This window comes from Taudactylus pleione, unplaced genomic scaffold (assembly GCF_031769625.1).
Source record: "Taudactylus pleione unplaced genomic scaffold, aTauple2 ptg000408l, whole genome shotgun sequence".
NCBI classification, from domain to species: Eukaryota; Metazoa; Chordata; class Amphibia; order Anura; family Myobatrachidae; genus Taudactylus; species Taudactylus pleione.
This window is the reverse complement of record NW_028284810.1, coordinates 5,237,014-5,257,444: the sequence shown is the minus strand read 5'-3', so window position 1 is coordinate 5,257,444 and position 20,431 is coordinate 5,237,014. Positions and strand designations below refer to the sequence as shown.

General features: G+C 39.8%; 1 protein-coding gene across 1 annotated transcript in view; it reads right to left on the bottom strand.

Moving 5' to 3' along the window:
* TENM3 (teneurin transmembrane protein 3) overlaps window positions 1-20,431 on the bottom strand; it is a 776,836-nt gene that overhangs the window by 322,911 nt on the left and 433,494 nt on the right. Inside the window, exon 3 of the mRNA XM_088446965.1 lies at window positions 15,348-15,551. Coding sequence (XP_088303091.1) covers window positions 15,348-15,551 — 204 coding nt within the window. The remainder of the gene's footprint in view (window positions 1-15,347; window positions 15,552-20,431) is intronic.

The following is a 20,431-nucleotide window of genomic DNA, read 5'->3' as shown; positions in this document are numbered from 1 at the left end:
CCTTTCTCTATCACACTTCGTGTTCCTCCTGCTCTCTCCCTCCCTTTCTCTCTTTCTTCCTGTCTTCTCCTTCCTCCCTTTCTTTTCCCTCCCTCTCTCTCTCTGTCTCCTTCCCCGTCCCTTCCTCCCTCCTCTCTACCTATATATAGATATAAATCTATCTAAATCTATCTCTCTATATATATACATATATAACTAGCTGACTGGTCCGTAACTCCAGTTACTATGTAGTCCTGCTTCCGTGTCCTCTGTATTAGTAGGTATAAAGTGATTCTGAGCAGTGGAAGAGTTGAAACTAAAGCAAAACATTTATTACTTAACGCTCCAACGTTTCAGGTCTATAAAGCCTTTTTATCAAGGTAACAGACAAATACATTACATAAGTTCTTACTTTTAAATAGCAACACCCAATAGTGCTCACCACAGCCCAGGGCCCTCCGCATCTGCACGCTACTAGACGTCAGCCTTTTGGCATACGGTTTCTATAATGTGGACATTAGTGTAATGTAGTTATGGTAATCCTCCTTTTTCTGATGTATTAGTATGTTGCTAAATATGTTATCCGCTTCCATATGTTTTTAACTGTAATTTATTAATTTGTACCTAATGGTGATGGTGCTTATAATATTATTTTTTATTGCACAGACCTGGATGTACTGTGAGTCCTGGCAGCATCCTATCACCATGGTGACCTATGAGCACCAGGTCATACACATAATTATAGGTGGACGCCCAGCAGCGTGCAGACGCAGGTGGCCCTGGGGGCTGCAGTGAGCACTATCAGGTGCTGCTATTTAAAGTTAAGAACTTATGTAATGTATTTGTCTGTTACCTTAACGTTGGAGCATTACAGAATACAAATTTTGCTTTAGTTTCAAATCTTCCAGTGTTGCTGCTCAAACTCATATATATATATAATATATCAGTCTACTGTATATCTCTCTATATACATTTATCTATCTCCCCACTCAAAATCCTGAGTTTGCCCCTGGCACTGTACTAGACAGGGCCGGATTAAAGGCAGGGCGACAGGGGCGGTCGTCCTGGGGCCCCCACACATAGGGGGCCCCCACATACTATCCCCGATCCCGGGCACTTCTACTTACTAAAACTGCTGTGGCCCTTGGCAGCTCAGCTGTTCCCTTATACAGCGGCTGCCGAGGAGAGTGACTCACTATAGTGACAGCCACAGTCTCGTGAGATTACGATATCAAATCTCACGAGACTGTGACTGGTCTCGGAGAAGAGCCTAGGCTGCCTGCATTGCGTGTGGGTCATAGCAGCAGCCTCAGCGTTTCCCCAGGTGGCGGGCCTTGGAAATTAAGAGCAGTCAGCCTGAGAGCGGACGGACAGGTAGCCTGCTGTTCCACCACCACACACATAATTATAAATATTTGATATGAGCAATTGCAAGTTTGTATGTATGTACTTTATGCCCTTTTTCTTGCATTTGTGTGTGTATATATATATATATATATATATATATATATATATAGTTTACACATACTGTACACACATATATATATATATGTATATATATATATATATATATTTACACATTCACACATATATATATATATATATATATACACATACACTCGCACACACACACATATATATATATATATGTATATATAAATATATATGCATGTGTGTTCATATATCTATATATACAGTATACATATATAGTGTGTATAATTTTATTGATTGGGGCCCCCACAAGTTTGTTGCCCAGGGGCCCCCACAGACCTTAATCCGGCCCTGGTACTAGATCATGTCCACTATGCTGCCGGAAGTCGGTTCCCAGCAGTGTCGCGGACATGATGTAGTATGCTGCCACCTTGCCGGTCAGTGGAGAGTCCGGAGACAAGGTAAGCGGCATAGTAGTCGCTGAGTGAGGCCGTGGCAATTTTTTATTTTATTGATGGGGCCTCCACAGTTTAGTTGCCCCGGGGCCGCCACAAGCCTTAATCCTGCCCTGATTACTGTGGAGGTTATTCCTTCTCCAGCGGCACCCACGCTTTGTGTATGAATCACATCACCTTACTTTTGTACGGTGAGTGCAATTCATAAAATAATGGAAAGCTTTCCGTTCCTCTGCTGCGTACAGTTCACCATCTCAGGATGGCGTAATCTGTACAGAAAAACGAAGAGAGCAGGGAAACTGCATACTTCTCTGTCTGCCCGGCATCCGCCGCTGGCTCTGCCGCGTTACCCAGCATCCATTGCATCAAGTCTGACCTGGCCTGCTGCTATCAGACACCGGTGCATGTGCAGTGACAACACGACATATCGGGCACCCGTTATGTCTCTTTTCTCACTGCTTCCAGGGATCGCGGAGAGCCCAGATAGCACACGAAGACGCCAGACAGGCAAGTCTATGTGAACGGCTACTAGACATCACTATTTTATTTATTGCATTGATGTGATGCGATAGTGATATTTTTCGTTAGCCACTTCATATTCTACATTAATAGACTCCTTGGTCATTTTCCCATTGAGGAAGTCAAGCACACATGTGGTAAAGGCACATGAGACATCATTACACAGATGATTACTTCAATTCACACACTAGCTCTTTTTCGTACCAAAACACTCTTTTCTTTTTTCTTCTCAGTCTTGGAGAATCGCTATGAAGCTGGCCCTACACTGGCACAACCTTTTTCATATTCTGCCAGCTGTTGACGGCTTCATGTAATGTCAGCAAGACAAAGTGGCTCATTACCTCTGACACCAAGCCAGCATGACAGCACTACTGTCAATGGAGCCTGCCCTAGGTCCCGTTGTTGAACCTCCATCCTTATTCTGTAAATGGCTTACTGATCCTTGCGCTTCCAACATCCTCTAATGCTTTCTGACCCTCTCTGCTCCTGTCACTCTTCCCACTGCTACTCTGACCCACTTGCCTCTGCTGTAAAGGTGTAACTGGGGTCTCCGGGGATGAAAAACTACTTGGGTCCTTCCCCAAGCAACCTGATTATGGCATCCTCCCTCTCCACGTTGTTTTCTACTTGACTTACTTGGTATTGATAAAGTAGATGAGAACCAGTCACACAATGACCCCACACTGGCAGCTAGCAGCTTTAACAATTTATCAAGACACCTGATTAAAGATGATCTCATCAGTTTTAATCAGATGAGAACTGGACATCAAGTTCAACTTGAAGAGTGTTAAAAATACTTTTTATGTGAATTTTCAGATCTTAAAACAACTTAACAACAAACTTCAAAAAAGTAAATGAATCTAAGTAAAAAGAAGTATCCCCAGTGATTACTTCTTTTACACATTGACAATACAAGTGTTCCTATTAAAGTTATTTACGGTTTTGTTTTTTGTTTGTTTTGTTTTTAATTCATGCAGCACTGTCCACAGTCCCTGTCGGAATGTCAGCTTGCAACTCTTAATGTTTGGTACAAGGCAGAGACATGAGTAGACACTGAAATCTGAACAAGGGTCTCCAACGACCTTAACCTCTGAGCTGTTGTTTTATGGGTTTGTTTGCTATCCTGCTCATATATCTCAACCCTCCTCCAGACACCAATTACCAGTAGGGCCTGTTGTCAGGTTGAATGAGGAACGAATATATCTTTGTTGTATAACCATCCAAATGGAGCTTTCTACACATAAAACTAAAGCGACATTTATAGCACAATGGACAGTGACACAAAATTTTTATTAAAGTAAATAACCAGATTTTTGTATGTTATATAGATTAAAAAAAAAACTTCAGTTTTACAGAGCATAAATCTGTAAATTTCATGGAGCTAATGAAACCATGCTTACATTCATGATGACCACCTCATATTCAGTTGTATTTTGCCTGCTACAACCTATCATCAATGTTTTAATAAACTAGGAAAAAAGAGGCAAACCCATTTTCACCTGCATTGGTCTTAAAGTGTTAGATAGCCCTTGGACACATGTTAGGACATACTGTACCTGATTTTCCCAATACAGTATGTGAGCCTAACATCCTACTGTAGGACAACCTCATAAGCAATTTAGCCATGATAAATACTGTAATGCTGTTTGAAAATGACTTCTAGTAAATGTGAATAGTGACATTAATAACACATACATGCCTACTCTCTCAGAACCATGTCATCTTGCCCCCTCCCCGTGCTTTACCAGGTCGGGAATCATGGCTTTGTAATTGAGCCACTTTGACATGATTGTAGGGCCACACCCTGTACCACAGGGCCGGCTCTAGGGGTGTTCGACCAGTGCGGTCACACAAGGGCGCCACCCGTAGAGGGTGGCACCCTTCCCCAGCATCCCGATTTCAGCGGACAGTACTGTCCTGCTGTTCCACCCGCGGGCCGAAGTGGCCCATGGGTGGTCAAATCGGGAGGCTGGGGACCCCCACCGCTGCAGCCGGCGTGGCAACCATTCACTGACGGGAAAGGGCTGGGGGAAGCCCAGCCAGTGATGGAGTGCTGGGCTTTGCCCTCAGCCTGACGTTATTTGGAGGCGTGCCATGCGGGCACGCCTCCAAATAACATCACACAGGGGGCATGGCCTATGGTAATTAGGCCACGCCCCAAAATTTGGTCACGCGGCGCTCACTCAGGGTCTGGCACAGGGTGCTCAGAACCCTGAAGCCGGCCCTGCTGTACCACCTGCCTGACTACCTCCTATCTATCTCCTGGACCCTCTTTGTGGGATGCAGTCAGCATGTCGCTAGTCACAATGTTGACAGTGCAATGCTAATAGTTATGAGGTCGACCTAATTGAAATTTAGACAGATAACTTTCACACCTGCAAAATGTCAGCATGTTCACAATGTCAACATCCTAAATCTTGAAAAGTGAAATACTGACATGAGGGTTAGGATTAGGGTTAAGGATAGGGACAAACTTAAAGCAGCAACTGCAGGTTGCAAGTATGTATTAACCTTGTTTTAGTCTATCCAAATCTCTGTTTATTTTTTCCAGAGTTTTTTTTCGAAAATCCTTATATATGCTGTACAATGTCACATAAAAGAATGGAGTATCTGTAACCACTTAATGACCATATCCAACAATCCCAACATTTTAGAATGGGTGTATTTCATTAAGATCACCTATACATTATATATATATATATATATATATATATATGTAAATTTTTTTGTAAGATCCTATTGTACTGCTTTATGTCTCCTTTGGGTGATCTTTTAGTAGCATACTGAAAGATCAGTCGGTGAAATTGTGGGCTATGCACTCAAGATTGCATTATCCACAGTGTACATTTTGAACAGCCTACACTGCAATTGGAGGTTGGGAATAAAATTAAATGCTTCCTGGTTCCCTCTCTGAGACCCCAGCTGTCAGAGGCCGCTGATGTTGTGCCAGTGTTTAGGCGCAAAATGCTCAGAGTATCATCGCCTACATACAGCAAATGGTAACATGGCCACTTACCTGCTAATAAACAGCTCAACAGATATTAGCCCACCCAGACAACTGTAGACAAATTATTATTATTATTATTATTATTATCCTTTATTTATATTGCGCCACAGGGTTCCGCAGCGCCTTACACAGTACATAAACTAATAAGCACACAAGAAAACAGATATTAACAGTACAAACAATGCAGGACAGATACATGATTTATACATTGCTGCATAACACTTAGATACGCAGCATGGTGTCTGTAACCAAGGGTTGGGTGCTGTTGTAAATTACAGTATAATTAAGTGAAGGAGAAGCACATGAGGGAAGAGGGCCCTGCTCGTGAGAGCTTACATTCTAAAGGGGAGGGGGCAGACAAACATGGGTGACACAGATTGGCTGGATACAAGGGTTACAATAGTCTAACATCTATGGAAAGGTTAGTCTAAACTTAGGGAAAAAAAAAATACAAGTACAGTAAAATTGCACCAGGCCTCATGATTAGGGGGCCACAGCCAAGGACCATTTGAGAGGTCATCTTGCTGCGTGGTTCAGGAAAGTATAGTTGGAGTGGATAAGCATTTTGCATGGGGAGATCACGAGGGATGCGGGCAGCATTGGAGATCCAGGTGCAGGCACAATCCATAGGCATGTTGGAAGTGTGGTGGTAGATAAGAACAGTCCTTAATAGCAGGATTTGCTGATCTGTTAAATTCTCCTTCTGTTCTCCTCCTGTTTAACTCCTGAATAACTCCAGCTTTAACTTAAATGTTCTATTGACACCTTAAACTATGCACTTTAAACCTAGGCACTGATGTTATAGCAGCCTCGGCTATGGCAGCCTAGTAGTGACAAATAAGTATGACTCAAGCCAGGTGTCCACAATGATTCCACCCCCACCCCTAACACCCTCCTCACACAACAAAGGGTCAGCAGTAAAATAAACAAATGGTGAGAGGACTATATACCAACACAGATACAGAGTAATTTCCTGCCTTGATACAGATTTAAAAATAATGTGACATACAGTCTAATCAATATGCTGGGTGCAGTAGTAGTGAATTACCTAGCAGATTTAGACGGCTGTGCAAATAAAAACCAAAGCAGCAATATGCTGGGTGCAGTAGTAGTGAATTACCTAGCAGATTTAGGGCCTGATTCAGACCCACTCGCAAGCGGCTGTCCGCTCGCAAGTGGGTCGATGTTGTGCTCTGCGCATGCGCACGACGGCGGGAGCTCTGTCGTGCGCATGCGCCAGACGCGACGAGCGAAGGACTTTCCTTCGCTCGTTGTGTCTGATCAAAGGGGGCGTGCTGTCGATGTTGATTGACAGCACGCCCCCTTTGGTGGGCGTGCCGGGGGCGTGCCTCCCTGACGGGGGCGTTCACACGGGAACGCCTCCCGTCAGAAGCCGGCCCACTGACATCACTAGTGATGTCAGTGGGAGTGATTTTGGCTCTGATAAGAGCCAAAATCACTCCGGGGCTTGCGGTTGAAAACCTCAACCGCAGGCTCCGGCTCGCAGTTTCGATGGTCGCAATGGTCACGACCATTGCGGCCATCAAACTGCACGCTCGTATAGGCTGTGGGTGGAGCGTGCGTTCTGCTCAGAGCGTACGGCCTCGAATGAGGGCCTTAAACGGCTGTGCAAATAAAAACCAAAGCAGCAATATGCTGGGTGCAGTAGTAGTGAATTACCTGTGGATGATAAGAGATGAAAAATCACATCACAGTTCCTTCCAGGTTCTAGTATAGTAAGTAATAATTCCTGAATAACTCCAGTTCTAACTTAAATGTTCTATTGACACTTTAAACTATGCACTTTAAACCTAGGCATTGATGTTATAGCAGCCCTGGCTATGCATCAGATAGACAGTGGGGTACTGTTAGGGGCTCAGATGGACTTCATCCCACCTTTTATGTTCCAAGTACCAATCCAGAGGTCAGTACTACTGCCTTTTATCTGGCATTTCCGCATGGACATAACTAGGGATGGATGAGTGGTGCTGCCTCTCAGGGGGTGGCACCATCGCTCCCCTGTGGTACCTGCATTGAAGTGCCCTAAGTCAGCTACTTGCTTGCAGAACCTACCAAAGTGTCCTGAGGACTCTCCAGGCAGTCAGCTACGTCCTTATCCTGTGGAAGTCACAAGATGGCAAATCGCGCGGCTACTCCATGCATTTCCGGCCCTAGCAAGGTTGTCAAAGCTCCCCCTCCGAGTCTAGAACATGTGAGTGAGATGCTCACTATGCAACAATAAATTGTACCTAAAAGCAGAAAGCTTTTGCAGTAACCTTTGAGGGGAAGCTTTTCCTGACAAGGATGTTGCCAGAATATCCTTTAAGTAAATAAGAACTCTAGAAAATACAGGAATTATTTTCCCATTTTTTTCCTTAAAAGTAATCTGTAATGCATTTGCTTAGTCTTTTCCACTTATCATGCATATAATAGCTTTATACAACAGATCGCTGCTAAAACACTACATGAATATAACATTGTATAGCTTTCACAGTATGGTAATAATTTGCAGTAATGTGTGGAATATGGCACTGTCTCTTTGGGTCCACAGCTATGCTCCATACTAATTATAAAGTATTACAACTTTAATTAAGACTGTTGGGGCAAAAGATGCCTTTAGGTCAGTGGATGCACTATACATGCTATTTCTACTATAAGAAATATAATGAATGCAATTTCAAGCATTTTCAATTCTATAGAAGAAGAAATGTATCATTACATTCGTGGTACTCTGTAAACTTTATATTCATAAGCTCCGGGGAGATAACCTTCTCCCTTCATGAGATCTGAAAGGATTTCTAAAACCTGGCTATGCGGATATATATTCTGTGCAGCAGCATTTTATGCAATATGCTGTGCTGTAATGCATGTCAAGTAACTGGTATGCCTACACCCAGGGAACGTGGGATTTAAAGAATAATCATTTTCCTTTTGTTTTATTAACTTCAACCTGTGTCTCTAAATATTTGTGAAGATACTGTATGTAAGAAGATGCCTTAATTGTGTCTCATGTCAAACACATTATTAAGATATGTTAGTCTCCCTGACTTCTACCCCACCCCTCAAAAAATGGCTTGAACAACATTTATCAAAGTAGATTAGTTTCATGATAATAAAGATACAAGTTTCAATGATGTCAACATCAAATAAACAATTAATAAAGTTGATATAAGCGGTGCAAAAATTCCAAAGATATCCATTATTGTGAGAAAGATGCACTAATTATTTTTACAGTGCTGAATTTACTTACTTACTATCAAGGTCTATCAACACTTATAGATTTAATTATTTTTGGGTTGTCCTAGAAGGGCACCATTCAAACCCATGGAGAGAGAACTGTTATCAAACATGACAATGTGGGTGCATCATTATTTATTATTACCCACAACTGATGTAGAGCAGTGCAACTCAACATGTCTCCTCCCACTTTGCTACTGGCATAGATTTTAGACTTTAAAAAAAACCAACATGCATTCAATACAAGACTATGGGGTACATTTAGTAAGAATCGAGTTTGGTCGAGTTTCGTTTTTTTAATCTTGATTTGCATCGCCGAATCTCGGGTGATTTTCCCGTTTTTCATCTCGCAAATTTACTAAGAAGTGAGTTTAGCTGAAAGGGAGTTGGCCGATGGTGAAGCAGATCGAGATATCTCCCCCGAGTTGCAAGTGAAGATGAGATTACTCACCTGAGATTGCAGTGTTTTCTCTCTGCAAATCTCTCCCGAGCTAGCAGCCTGCACATATCAGTGAGATATGTGCTGGCTGCTTGTGTGTTAAGACCTGTAAAAAATGGGTTAAATGTTATTAAAAAAAATGACATAGGGTCCCCCCCCTAAAGCTTAACCAGCCACGGACTTACCAGCCAGTCCTGATACCTAAAATTACGGGGAACAAAACGAGTAGGGTTCCACCGTAATTTAGGTACCAGCACCAGGCTGCAGGGCCAGTCCTGGTTTTAATTATAGGGGGAAAAATTTCAGTAGGGGTCCCCCTATAATTAAAACCAGCACAGGGCCCTTTCTAGCGGGGGGCTGATGCCACAGCCAGGGGAGCCCTTTCACCGGGCTCCCCAGCCATAGCATCAGTCCTGTCCGCTAGTCAGCCAAAACAGGTTACTAAAGTTTATTCTGCGGTTCCCACCTTTGACTTCAATGGAGGAGCCGTTCATTGGCTGAGAGAGGCGGGTGCTGACCTCTCTCAGCCAATGAGCGCTCAGATACGGCTCTACAAAGCATCTGAGCGTTTCATTTGGGAGATATCAACCATCCTGGTTGGTATCTGTTGTGTGGATCGCGATTTTCATTTTTTTGTTTTAAGAAGACTTTGGATGCCTATTTTGGACAAGGGGACCACTCCTGATAATGTAGGGTAGTATGTGTGTGTGTGTGTGTGTGTGTGTGTGTGTGTGTGTGTGTGTGTGTGTGTGTGTGTGTGTGTGTGTGTGTGTGTATTAAATAAAACTGTACTTTCACAGTGTGTTGTGTGTTTTTTTTACACATTTCTTTACAGGTGAACTACAGGTACCAGCAGGCCCTTAATGTCCTGCATGCTGGTACTTGTGGATCTCCAAGTACCAGCATGCGGGGGAGGAATGCTGGGACCTGTAGTTCCACGGTGAAGACAATGTTGTTCATTCTATTTTTTACACGTTACATATACTATCAACCCATCACCCACTGCCCAGGGGTGGCGAAGATAGCCCCGGGCTATCAGCAACGGGCAGGGGTGCCCTGGAGAGGGGTATTCCTTTATTGGGGGGTTCCCAACTCCCCCAGGGATCCCTGACCTGGGCTGACTAGCGGTCAGGATTGATGCTGCGGCTGGGGTGCCTGGTGAAAGGGCTCACCTGGATGTGGCATCAGCCCCCCCGCTATAAAGGGTCCGGTGCTGCTTTTAATTATAGGGGTCCCCTACGCAATTTTTAAAACCCTATAATTAAAACCAGGACTGGCCATGCAGTTTGGTGCTGGTACCCAAATTACGGTGGAACCCTACTCGGTTTGTTCCCCGTAATTTAAGGTGCCAGGACTGGCTGGCAAGTCCGTGGCTGGTTAAGCTTTAGGGGGGGGGCCCTATGTCATTTCTTTACAAAAAATATACCCTATTTACAGGCAAAAACATACACAAATCATGATGAATTGTGTATGTTTCAGCCAAACTCGCAGCTCTGGAGGTAAGTGTTTAAAACTTAAATTTGGCAGAGAGTTTGCAGGCATCTCACCCGAGATTGTCATCTCGATTCATGGTAAATTTGCGAGCTGTATTTTTTAGGTGAAAAGTACTTCCGAGTTTGCCCGATGGTGATTTCATTGGAGTTTGCTATCTCACCCGAGTTTTACGAGTGAGAAGAGAGAAATCTCTAACTCACCCTACTTTGCCTTTGCTCAAATTGTGAGTTGAAAATCATGCCTAAACTCTCCTGAGATTGGCATCTCGACTAAACTGGATTCTTAGTAAATTTACCCCTAGCTATAATTGCTATTGGACAATTTCTCATACCACATGTATGCACTTTAGTGTTACATATATACAGTTTTTACATACAGTTTTTATACTGTAGGTCAGGAGTTGTAAGGTTACATTTACGTAATGTTTTCATACTGTATGTCAGTGCTGCAGTGTTACATTTATGCAATATTTTCATACTGCATGTCAGTGCTGTAGTGTTACATTTCTGTAATATTTTCATACTGTATGTCAGTGCTGTAGTGTTACATTTATGCAATATTTTCATACTGTATGTCAGTGCTGTAGTGTTACGTTTATGTAATATTTTCATACTGCCTGTCAGTGCTGTAGTGTTACATTTATGTAATGTTTTCATACTGTATGTCAGTGCTGTAGTGTTGTTTATGTAATATTTTCATACTGTATGTCAGTGCTGTAGTGTTACGTTTATGTAATGTTTTCATACTGTATGTCAGCGCTGTAGTGCTATGTTTATGTAATGGTTATGTCAGTGCTGTAGTGTTACATTCATGTAATGTTTTCATACTGTATGTCAGTGCTGTAGTGTTGTTTATGTAATATTTTCATACTGTATGTCAGTGCTGTAGTGTTACATTTATGCAATATTTTCATACTGTATGTTAGTGCTGTAGTGTTACGTTTACGTAATATTTTCATACTGCCTGTCAGTGCTGTAGTGTTACATTTATGTAATGTTTTCATACTGTATGTCAGTGCTGTAGTGTTGTTTATGTAATATTTTCATACTGTATGTCAGTGCTGTAGTGTTACGTTTATGTAATGTTTTCATACTGTATGTCAGCGCTGTAGTGCTATGTTTATGTAATGGTTATGTCAGTGCTGTAGTGTTACATTCATGTAATGTTTTCATACTGTATGTCAGTGCTGTAGTGTTGTTTATGTAATATTTTCATACTGTATGTCAGTGCTGTAGTGTTACGTTTAACTAATGTTTTCATACTGTATGTCAGTGCTGTAGTGTTACATTTATGTAATATTTTTATACTGTATGGCAGTGCTGTAGTGTTACATTTATGTAATATTTTTATACTGTATGGCAGTGCTGTAGTGTTACATTTATGTAATATTTTCATACTGTATGGCAGTGCTGTAGTGTTACATTTATGTAATGTTTTCATACTGTATGTCAGTGCTGTAGTGTTACATTTATGTAATGTTTTCATACTATATGTCAGTGCTGTAGTGTTATGTTTATGTAATGATTTAATACTGTATGTCACTGCTGTAGTGTTTTCATACTGCAGTTGAGTGTTGTACTGCTACATTTATGTCATGTTTTCATACTTTTGGTCAGTGCTGTAGTGATTCATTTATGTAATATTTTCATACTGTATGGCAGTGCTGTAGTGTTACATTTATGTAATATTTTCATACTGTATGGCAGTGCTGTAGTGTTACATTTATGTAATGTTTTCATACTATATGTCAGTGCTGTAGTGTTATGTTTATGTAATGATTTAATACTGTATGTCACTGCTGTAGTGTTTTCATACTGCAGATGAGTGTTGTACTGCTACATTTATGTCATGTTTTCATACTTTTGGTCAGTGCTGTAGTGATTCATTTATGTAATATTTTCATACTGTATGTCAGTGCTGTAGTGTTACATTTATGCAATATTTTCATACTGTATGTCAGTGCTGTAGTGTTACGTTTATGTAATATTTTCATACTGCATGTCAGTGCTGTAGTCTTACGTTTATGTAATATTTTCATACTGTATGTCAGTGCTGTAGTGTTACGTTTATGTAATGTTTTCATACTGTATGTCAGCGCTGTAGTGCTATGTTTATGTAATGGTTATGTCAGTGCTGTAGTGTTACATTCATGTAATGTTTTCATACTATATGTCAGTGCTGTAGTGTTGTTTATGTAATATTTTCGTACTGTATGTCAGTGCTGTAGTGTTACGTTTAACTAATGTTTTCATACTGTATGTCAGTGCTGTAGTGTTACATTTATGTAATATTTTCATACTGTATGGCAGTGCTGTAGTGTTACGTTTATGTAATGTTTTCATACTGTATGTCAGTGCTGTAGTGTTATGTTTATGTAATTGGTTTAATACTGTATGTCACTGCTGTAGTGTTTTCATACTGCATTTGAGTGTTGTACTGCTACATTTATGTAATGTTTTCATACTTTTGGTCAGTGCTGTAGTGTTTCATTTATGTAATATTTTCATACTGTATGTCAGTGCTGTAGTGTTACGTTTATGTAATATTTTCATACTGTATGTCAGTGCTGTAGTGTTATGTTAATATAATGTTTTCATACTGTATGTCAGCGCTGTAGTGCTATGTGAATGTAATGGTTATGTCAGTGCTGTAGTGTTACATTCATGTAATGTTTTCATACTATATGTCAGTGCTGTAGTGTTTATGTAATATTTTCACTGTATGTCAGTGCTGTAGTGTTACGTTTAACTAATGTTTTCATACTGTATGTCAGTGCTGTAGTGTTACATTTATGTAATATTTTCATACTGCCTGTCAGTGCTGTAGTGTTACGTTTATGTAATGTTTTCATACTATATGTCAGTGCTGTAGTGTTATGTTTATGTAATGGTTTAATACTGTATGTCACTGCTGTAGTGTTTTCATACTGCATTTGAGTGTTGTACTGCTACATTTATGTCATGTTTTCATACTTTTGGTCAGTGCTGTAGTGTTTCATTTATGTAATATTTTCATTCTGTATGTCAGTGCTGTAGTGTTACGTTTATGTAATATTTTCATACTGTATGTCAGTGCTGTAGTGTTATGTTAATGTAATGTTTTCATACTGTATGTCAGTGCTGTAGTGTTAGGTTAATGTAATGTTTTCATACACTATGTCAGTGCTGTAGTGTTGTTTATGTAATGTTTTAATACTGTATGTCACTGCTGTAGTGTAATTATATAATGTTTACATACTGCATTTGAGTGTTGTACTGCTACATTTATGTCATGTTTTCATACTGTATGTTGGTGCTGTAGTGTTACATTCATGTAATGTTTTTTTCCGGGATTATGACCCATAAGTCCCTCTGGCATACTTCTGTGCATGCGCAGAAGAACTTGTGCACTGCGGGAGTGCTCGGAAGGATTGAATTTCCGGATCCCTCTCAGGGGGAATTGCAGAAAGTAGCCCATAGGCCTCTATTGGGTAACAATGTTACCCACCGGGTCCAAGCTCCAGAATGTATCACATTCCAGAGCTTAGTACATATAGAAATGTGGCCAACATGCAGAAAATGGGGTATTCAAAGTTGTTACAGCATTTAACCCTTTAGTACATCCCGCCCTGAATGTGAGTGCTGTACTGCTACATTTATGTCATGTTTTAATACTGTATGCCATTGCTGTAGTGCTACGTTTATGTAATGATTCCATACTAGGTGGCCTATTGAATTATGTGTGATTTTACAGCAGATTGGCGTGGGGACGCTCCTAAGGGTGGCACATTGTGACCACAACAGTAATTGAATATGTCCACACAATGACACACACACAATGACACACACACAATTATATAATCAGTCATATAGGGGAAGAGAGTCGCTTGTAATTGGAGCAACCCCAGTGATTTTAAAAAGTTGGATTCTATACTCTGAGACATACAGTTCTCTGCTTCCCTATTACTGTGCAAACTTACATTACATGAGAGGTTTATGTAATCAGTACTGTATGTCATGGTGAGGAGAGTGCATAGCCCGTCTCTATTGCTACCTGGTTGATCCTGCCAGAAGCATAGAATTGCTTCAAAGATTTAACCATGCAAGTGTAAGCACATGCGGGCGGTACAATGAAAACACACACAGACACGTATAAGTATATATAATTGTAAATATGTTATGTTGTAATATAATTATTTTTTTTAAAAGTGTTTAATATTAGCTAATTGTGGATGGCGCAGTGGCACTGTTGTTAGCATTGCTGCCTCACAGCACTGGAGCCATTGGTTTAATTGCAAGGACCTATCTGTGCGAAGTGTTTATGTTCTTCCTCAATTTGCTCCAATTTCTTCCAACACTCAAAAATAAACCTACTGGTATGCTGTCTTCTCACAAAATGGGCCCATGTGTGTGTGTGTGTGTGTGTGTGTGTGTGCGCGCGTGTGTGTAGGGGGGGGGGTTATGGAATATTTGTGGAAAGAAAACAAAAATTACAATAAGGTCAATGTGCTGCTTTGCCCATAACAACCAATCAGATCGTAGCTATCATTAATCTAGTACATATTATAAAATGACTGGAATCTCATTGGTTACTATGGGTAACACCTCTACTTGTCCACTGTAGAAGGTTTGTGAGCTCCAATGGGACAGAAACTGATGTGAATGATGTTAATATCCTCTGGAAGGCACTGTGTAATATGGGAATGCTGTACCAATATATGAGAATAAATAATTGTGCTGTTACATAGGCAGAGTAAGAAATGCATTGACGATACAGCATGACTATGGACACTGTGTCCTGTTCTTACCATGACATTGGACACTCTCTGCCAGAAATGTTGGATGCACCAAACGCGTGCTGGCACTGAACTCGTCATCAGAGTCCTGAATTGACTGCTTGGCACTACCACTTAATAACCACCTCTGGTTGTCATGGAGATGGGGTGATGGAGTAGGGGGATGTAAATGCTCAATAACTGAAGCACTAGAAGATGAGGATGGCATGGGAGGACCTGGGGATAAAAATAAAGTTGTACAAATAGAGATTAGAATCATGCATAACCACATGCAAAGAAAACCAGGTTTAAAACGAAAAGAAAATAATATTCCATACACGTAAGTAACATAAACAAAAGAACAGAAGATTGTCATGCAGCAAATAAATGTGGAAAGAAAACAAAAATGACAATAAGGTTAATGTGTTGCGCTACATTTAATTTAGGATTCATGGACCTCAAACTTTCATGTACCCAGTAAGTTAAATTAAAAGGGAAATGCAAAGACAATATTTAAAAAAAGCGAGCTACTGTGAAGTAGTGCGGACGGGTAATGATGAGTGCTGTCACCTGTGTCTCCTCCTGACTAGCACACAGTACCAGCAGCATCTCACACGGGCTGACTTGTAGAGTGAGATCCTGCCTGTAGAGGGAGCACACTGTCTAACAACAAACAACACGTGTGTCATTTATAACCCACAATCATACATAAGCTGACAATGATGTGTAAAAGACTTAGGGTATTCATACAGTAATGATTATCTGACCAGGTACAACTCAAACAGCAAAATCTGCTCCCTAAATGTCAGGAATGTAGTGATTTACATAGCACTGTTATGGCCATTGTTCAGCAAGTCTCTCATCTCTGTGACACTTTATATAGACACAAAATATACATTATGTACAGTATATAATGAAATTAAACAGTATATAATGAAATTAAAATGGGCATTAAAATGACTAATTGAAACTTTAGACCGTATTTAAAATAAAAAAAAAAAATATATATATATATATATATATATATATATATATATCTACACACACACACACACACACACACACACACACACACACACACACACACACACACACACACACACACACACACACACACACACACACACACACACACACACACAAATACATGGCTGTCTCCACAATGCTAAAAGCGCTTGGAATGTATCAATATTAAACACTATCATATACCGCCAAATAGTCTGAGGTAAATACTATGTGCAACCATTTACCATTTATCACAACATTACATTGGATTACATGCTTTGTCAAAGTATTATACTTGGTGACAACTCATCACTGGTTTTCTATAGGATTAAATAGTAATTTTCTTTCGGTCTATCAGGATGTATTACCACTCATCACAGATATTCTCTCCAGGGTTTAGCAGCCATGCTAACCCCATACATTACTAGATATACTATCAAACATTCAATTCCTTGAAGGACTTTATGGTCTTTTATTTATTTAAAATCTCCTAATGTAACTTATCACATAGCTGCATGATGATATTTTAGTGGCTGTGTATTACTTTTATCTGGCATGTAAAACATTTTTGGATTCCGGGAGGTTAGACTTCAACAGAAAACTGCAATATGTGGTAGAGATAAAATCCCAGAGTAAGGGGGACGCTTACTAATCTCTGGAGCATGTCTTATCTCAGACTCCTACCATATAATAATCTGGACACTCGCTCTCTGCATTTCTGTAACCTGAAGTACAACACATTCATAACCGCATATGTGCCCACTCTATCATTTATTTATTGTGCCATAATGAGCAGTCTGAGGATTACACAGAATTCCACCGCTAAAAATAACACAGGAAGTTTACAGCGACTGACTAAACTAAATGAACGTGTGAGTTCCATTCATAAAACATTGACGAACATGCAAATTATTATTGTTACATTGTATTTTCTCATATTGCAACCTTATTTTCCACATGAAAACCATTAATAATCTATGCGACTGAAAGCTAATTAGAAAGATATTGCAGTATAGAATGATTAAGCTTTTTAATAAATAATCTTATTAGTTTATAGTCTACTTGGATCTGGTATGTACACAGCTATATACATTAAAAATGCAATGGTAATCCTTTATGTAAGACACATAATAGTGCTGTTTATTGCACACTGTAGACTGTTATTTAGACAATTATACTACCAAATTGTCTATTTTGTGCCAACAGGCAAGGAAACGTATGAAAAATACACATACATACTATATCATATATATATATATATATATATATAATTATATACACACACACAAATACATACACACACACGGCTTAGATTGTTCACAATGCCTGTTTTTCACATTTCTTTGTATTAAAATGGGACTTTGATGCTGTCCACTTCAGAGCATAACCATTCTCTATGGACAACAAAAGCATCACAAACGGTTATAACAATGACCAGATATGTGCAGAATTCTCCTTTTTCCAGGCACCTTGTACATCAAACATGTTGGTTTTCATCGAGAAGCTGGGATAAGCCTTGTAAAGCATATATTTATTTATTATTTATAAGCACATATTTTACTTTGGTATATACAATGTATGCCAATTTTTTTTTAAAAGAAACAATATGGATAAGGATAATATATATAATCTAAAGGTGGGTATCCACTTGGCAATTAAAATGAGCGATTGAACGATAACTATATTGTTGTCGTTCAATCGCTCATTAATCGTGCATGAATCGGGCATGAAAATGTTGAAAATGACCAGCGATGCGCACTCCCGCTGGTCGTTTCTGACATCAATCATCGCCTGAACATGCTGGTCAATCTGCCGATAATGACAGATTGCCCATGTTCAGGGATGAGGGAAGGTGTCTAAACTGAACGACATATGGTTCAGTGTAGGCACTGCAGGGGAAGAGGGACGACTGTACAATTACAATGTTGTAACCGTACTGTCATTCCACTATCTGTCATACCCACCTTCACTCCTTGGGGTAGATTTACAGATGGGAAGTTTGTTAAATATGCTGATGATCAGCGGTTTTGTCTGATGGATATAAAGTGGAAGAGGAAATCATATGTTAGTCATACAGAACATACACTTACACCAGAACAGGTTATTAACACAAGAAATGTTTATGTTTGAAAAAAAACCAAAACATTTGTTTTGACCGCAAAATATGCATTTCTCATTAGTTTTGATACAATAAAAACTCTATATTACAGCAGGTATTGGCTCCCTTCTCATGTGTAAGTAAAAGTAATAATAAACTATAGCTAGATAGCTTTGAAAAAATCCCAAATGTAGGACTAAACACTTCAGCAGATTTAACAAATCGATGCGAGAACGTGTTTAACAATTAATAGCAACTCTGCACCAATTTACCGCAACACACTACGGACAGACTGTGTATACAATGTGTGATCAGCTGTCTATAAACAAGGGAGGGAGCTGGAGGCTTCTAAGTTGGGAAATAGACCGGGGTTGTCTTACAGATGCAGGATCCGTAATTGAGAAGAGACTACACAGGTAGACACAACTATATGCCAGCGCAGGGAACACAATCTCCCAAGGAAGCTGTGGGATTAGACCTGAACTGTCAGGATAGAAACGTAGTGTACTGTGAGTATGGGACTTCTAGTTCCACTGATAACCTAATGCAGTGCTACTGTCCACTGTAATTGGTTTGCCTATTGACTGCTTCCTCCCTTATGGAGCGTACACACGGTCAGATTTGTCAGACTTGTCAGATTTGTCAGATGAACGATTGAACGATTAAACGATCTGAACGATTTGAACGATTTTACCAAAGTTTTGAACGATTTGAACGATTGAACGATTTTTGACTGCATTAAAATGAATGGAATCGTCCAAGTCTGACTGCAAACCCATCAGATGTCAGATATCGTTATCTGACAAACGGGAACGCGCATCGTTGATCGTCCATCGTTCAGGCATGTCAGATATGAACGATTTTCCTTCAGATATGAACGACTGAACGATTTTTAAATCGTTATCATTCATATCTGAAGGAAAAATCTGATCGTGTGTATGCACCATTAGTATTTGATACAACTGGATATTATTATTATTATTATTATTATTATTATTATTATTCATATAACTCTTTGAGTATTATGGTTTTAATTATTTTCAATATTTTTATATGTTCAATGCATGCAGGGAATTTTTGTGATTCATAATCCCCCCACCCCCTTAAAAAAAACAACAGTCTCTTGCGATTTACTGCCATTGCTACTATATACAATTAATTGAGATTGTATTTTATACTCAGATGGCATTTGATCACCCTTTCCCTCCCGTCTCATACGGCAGTAGACATACGCTCTTCTGTGTTCATGTACAGGACCACTTAGCATATTTACACTAAATAAGGAGGCATACACACAAATCAGCTGTATTATTTGTTTGTTTGTTTTTCTAGTTCATTGTTCTATTATATATTTTTTGTTATTAATTATTTGTTACTTCGAGATTCTTTTTCTGGAAAAACTTTACTAGAATTACAAGTTAAACAGCAAAACACAATACTAAACAAAACAAGAAAGACACATCATCAACGCAAGTCATTTTGATTCCCCATTACAAATGTAGCATGAAAAGATATCAAAAGCAGAGGGTGGTGGATTAGCTGCCCTGACTAATTTCTCCCACTTTAATTCTGAATATTGTGGAGGTATCTCTTCCAGCATACACTGATGAGTGAAAACGATGCAACAAACAGGAGGAAAAAAGATGTTCTGTAGGTTATTCTATTGTCACTAGACACAAACATTCCTGCTGGCAATTGCCAAGAAGCTCCGTCCTTGTAGGAGGCAGACAAATGGCATGTAGAAACGTAAAGCGGAATTAGCTGCAAACATTTCAATTTAAACCAAATAGGCTAAATTCAGCAGCACTATTGTTCATGCTTTTAATTATAAATTCATTTTGCACTAAAGACCCCCTGTTTTCTAGTCAACCTGTAAAACTTGGCATTGGCATTTATTTCTCCGCTGGATATTGCAGCCTTATACAGTCAACCTGTGGTGACAGTTATCTCTTAATTAAAACTCTACATGCAAATAACGCTACTGAAAAGTGGTCTTGCTCAGCCTCTGAAAAGC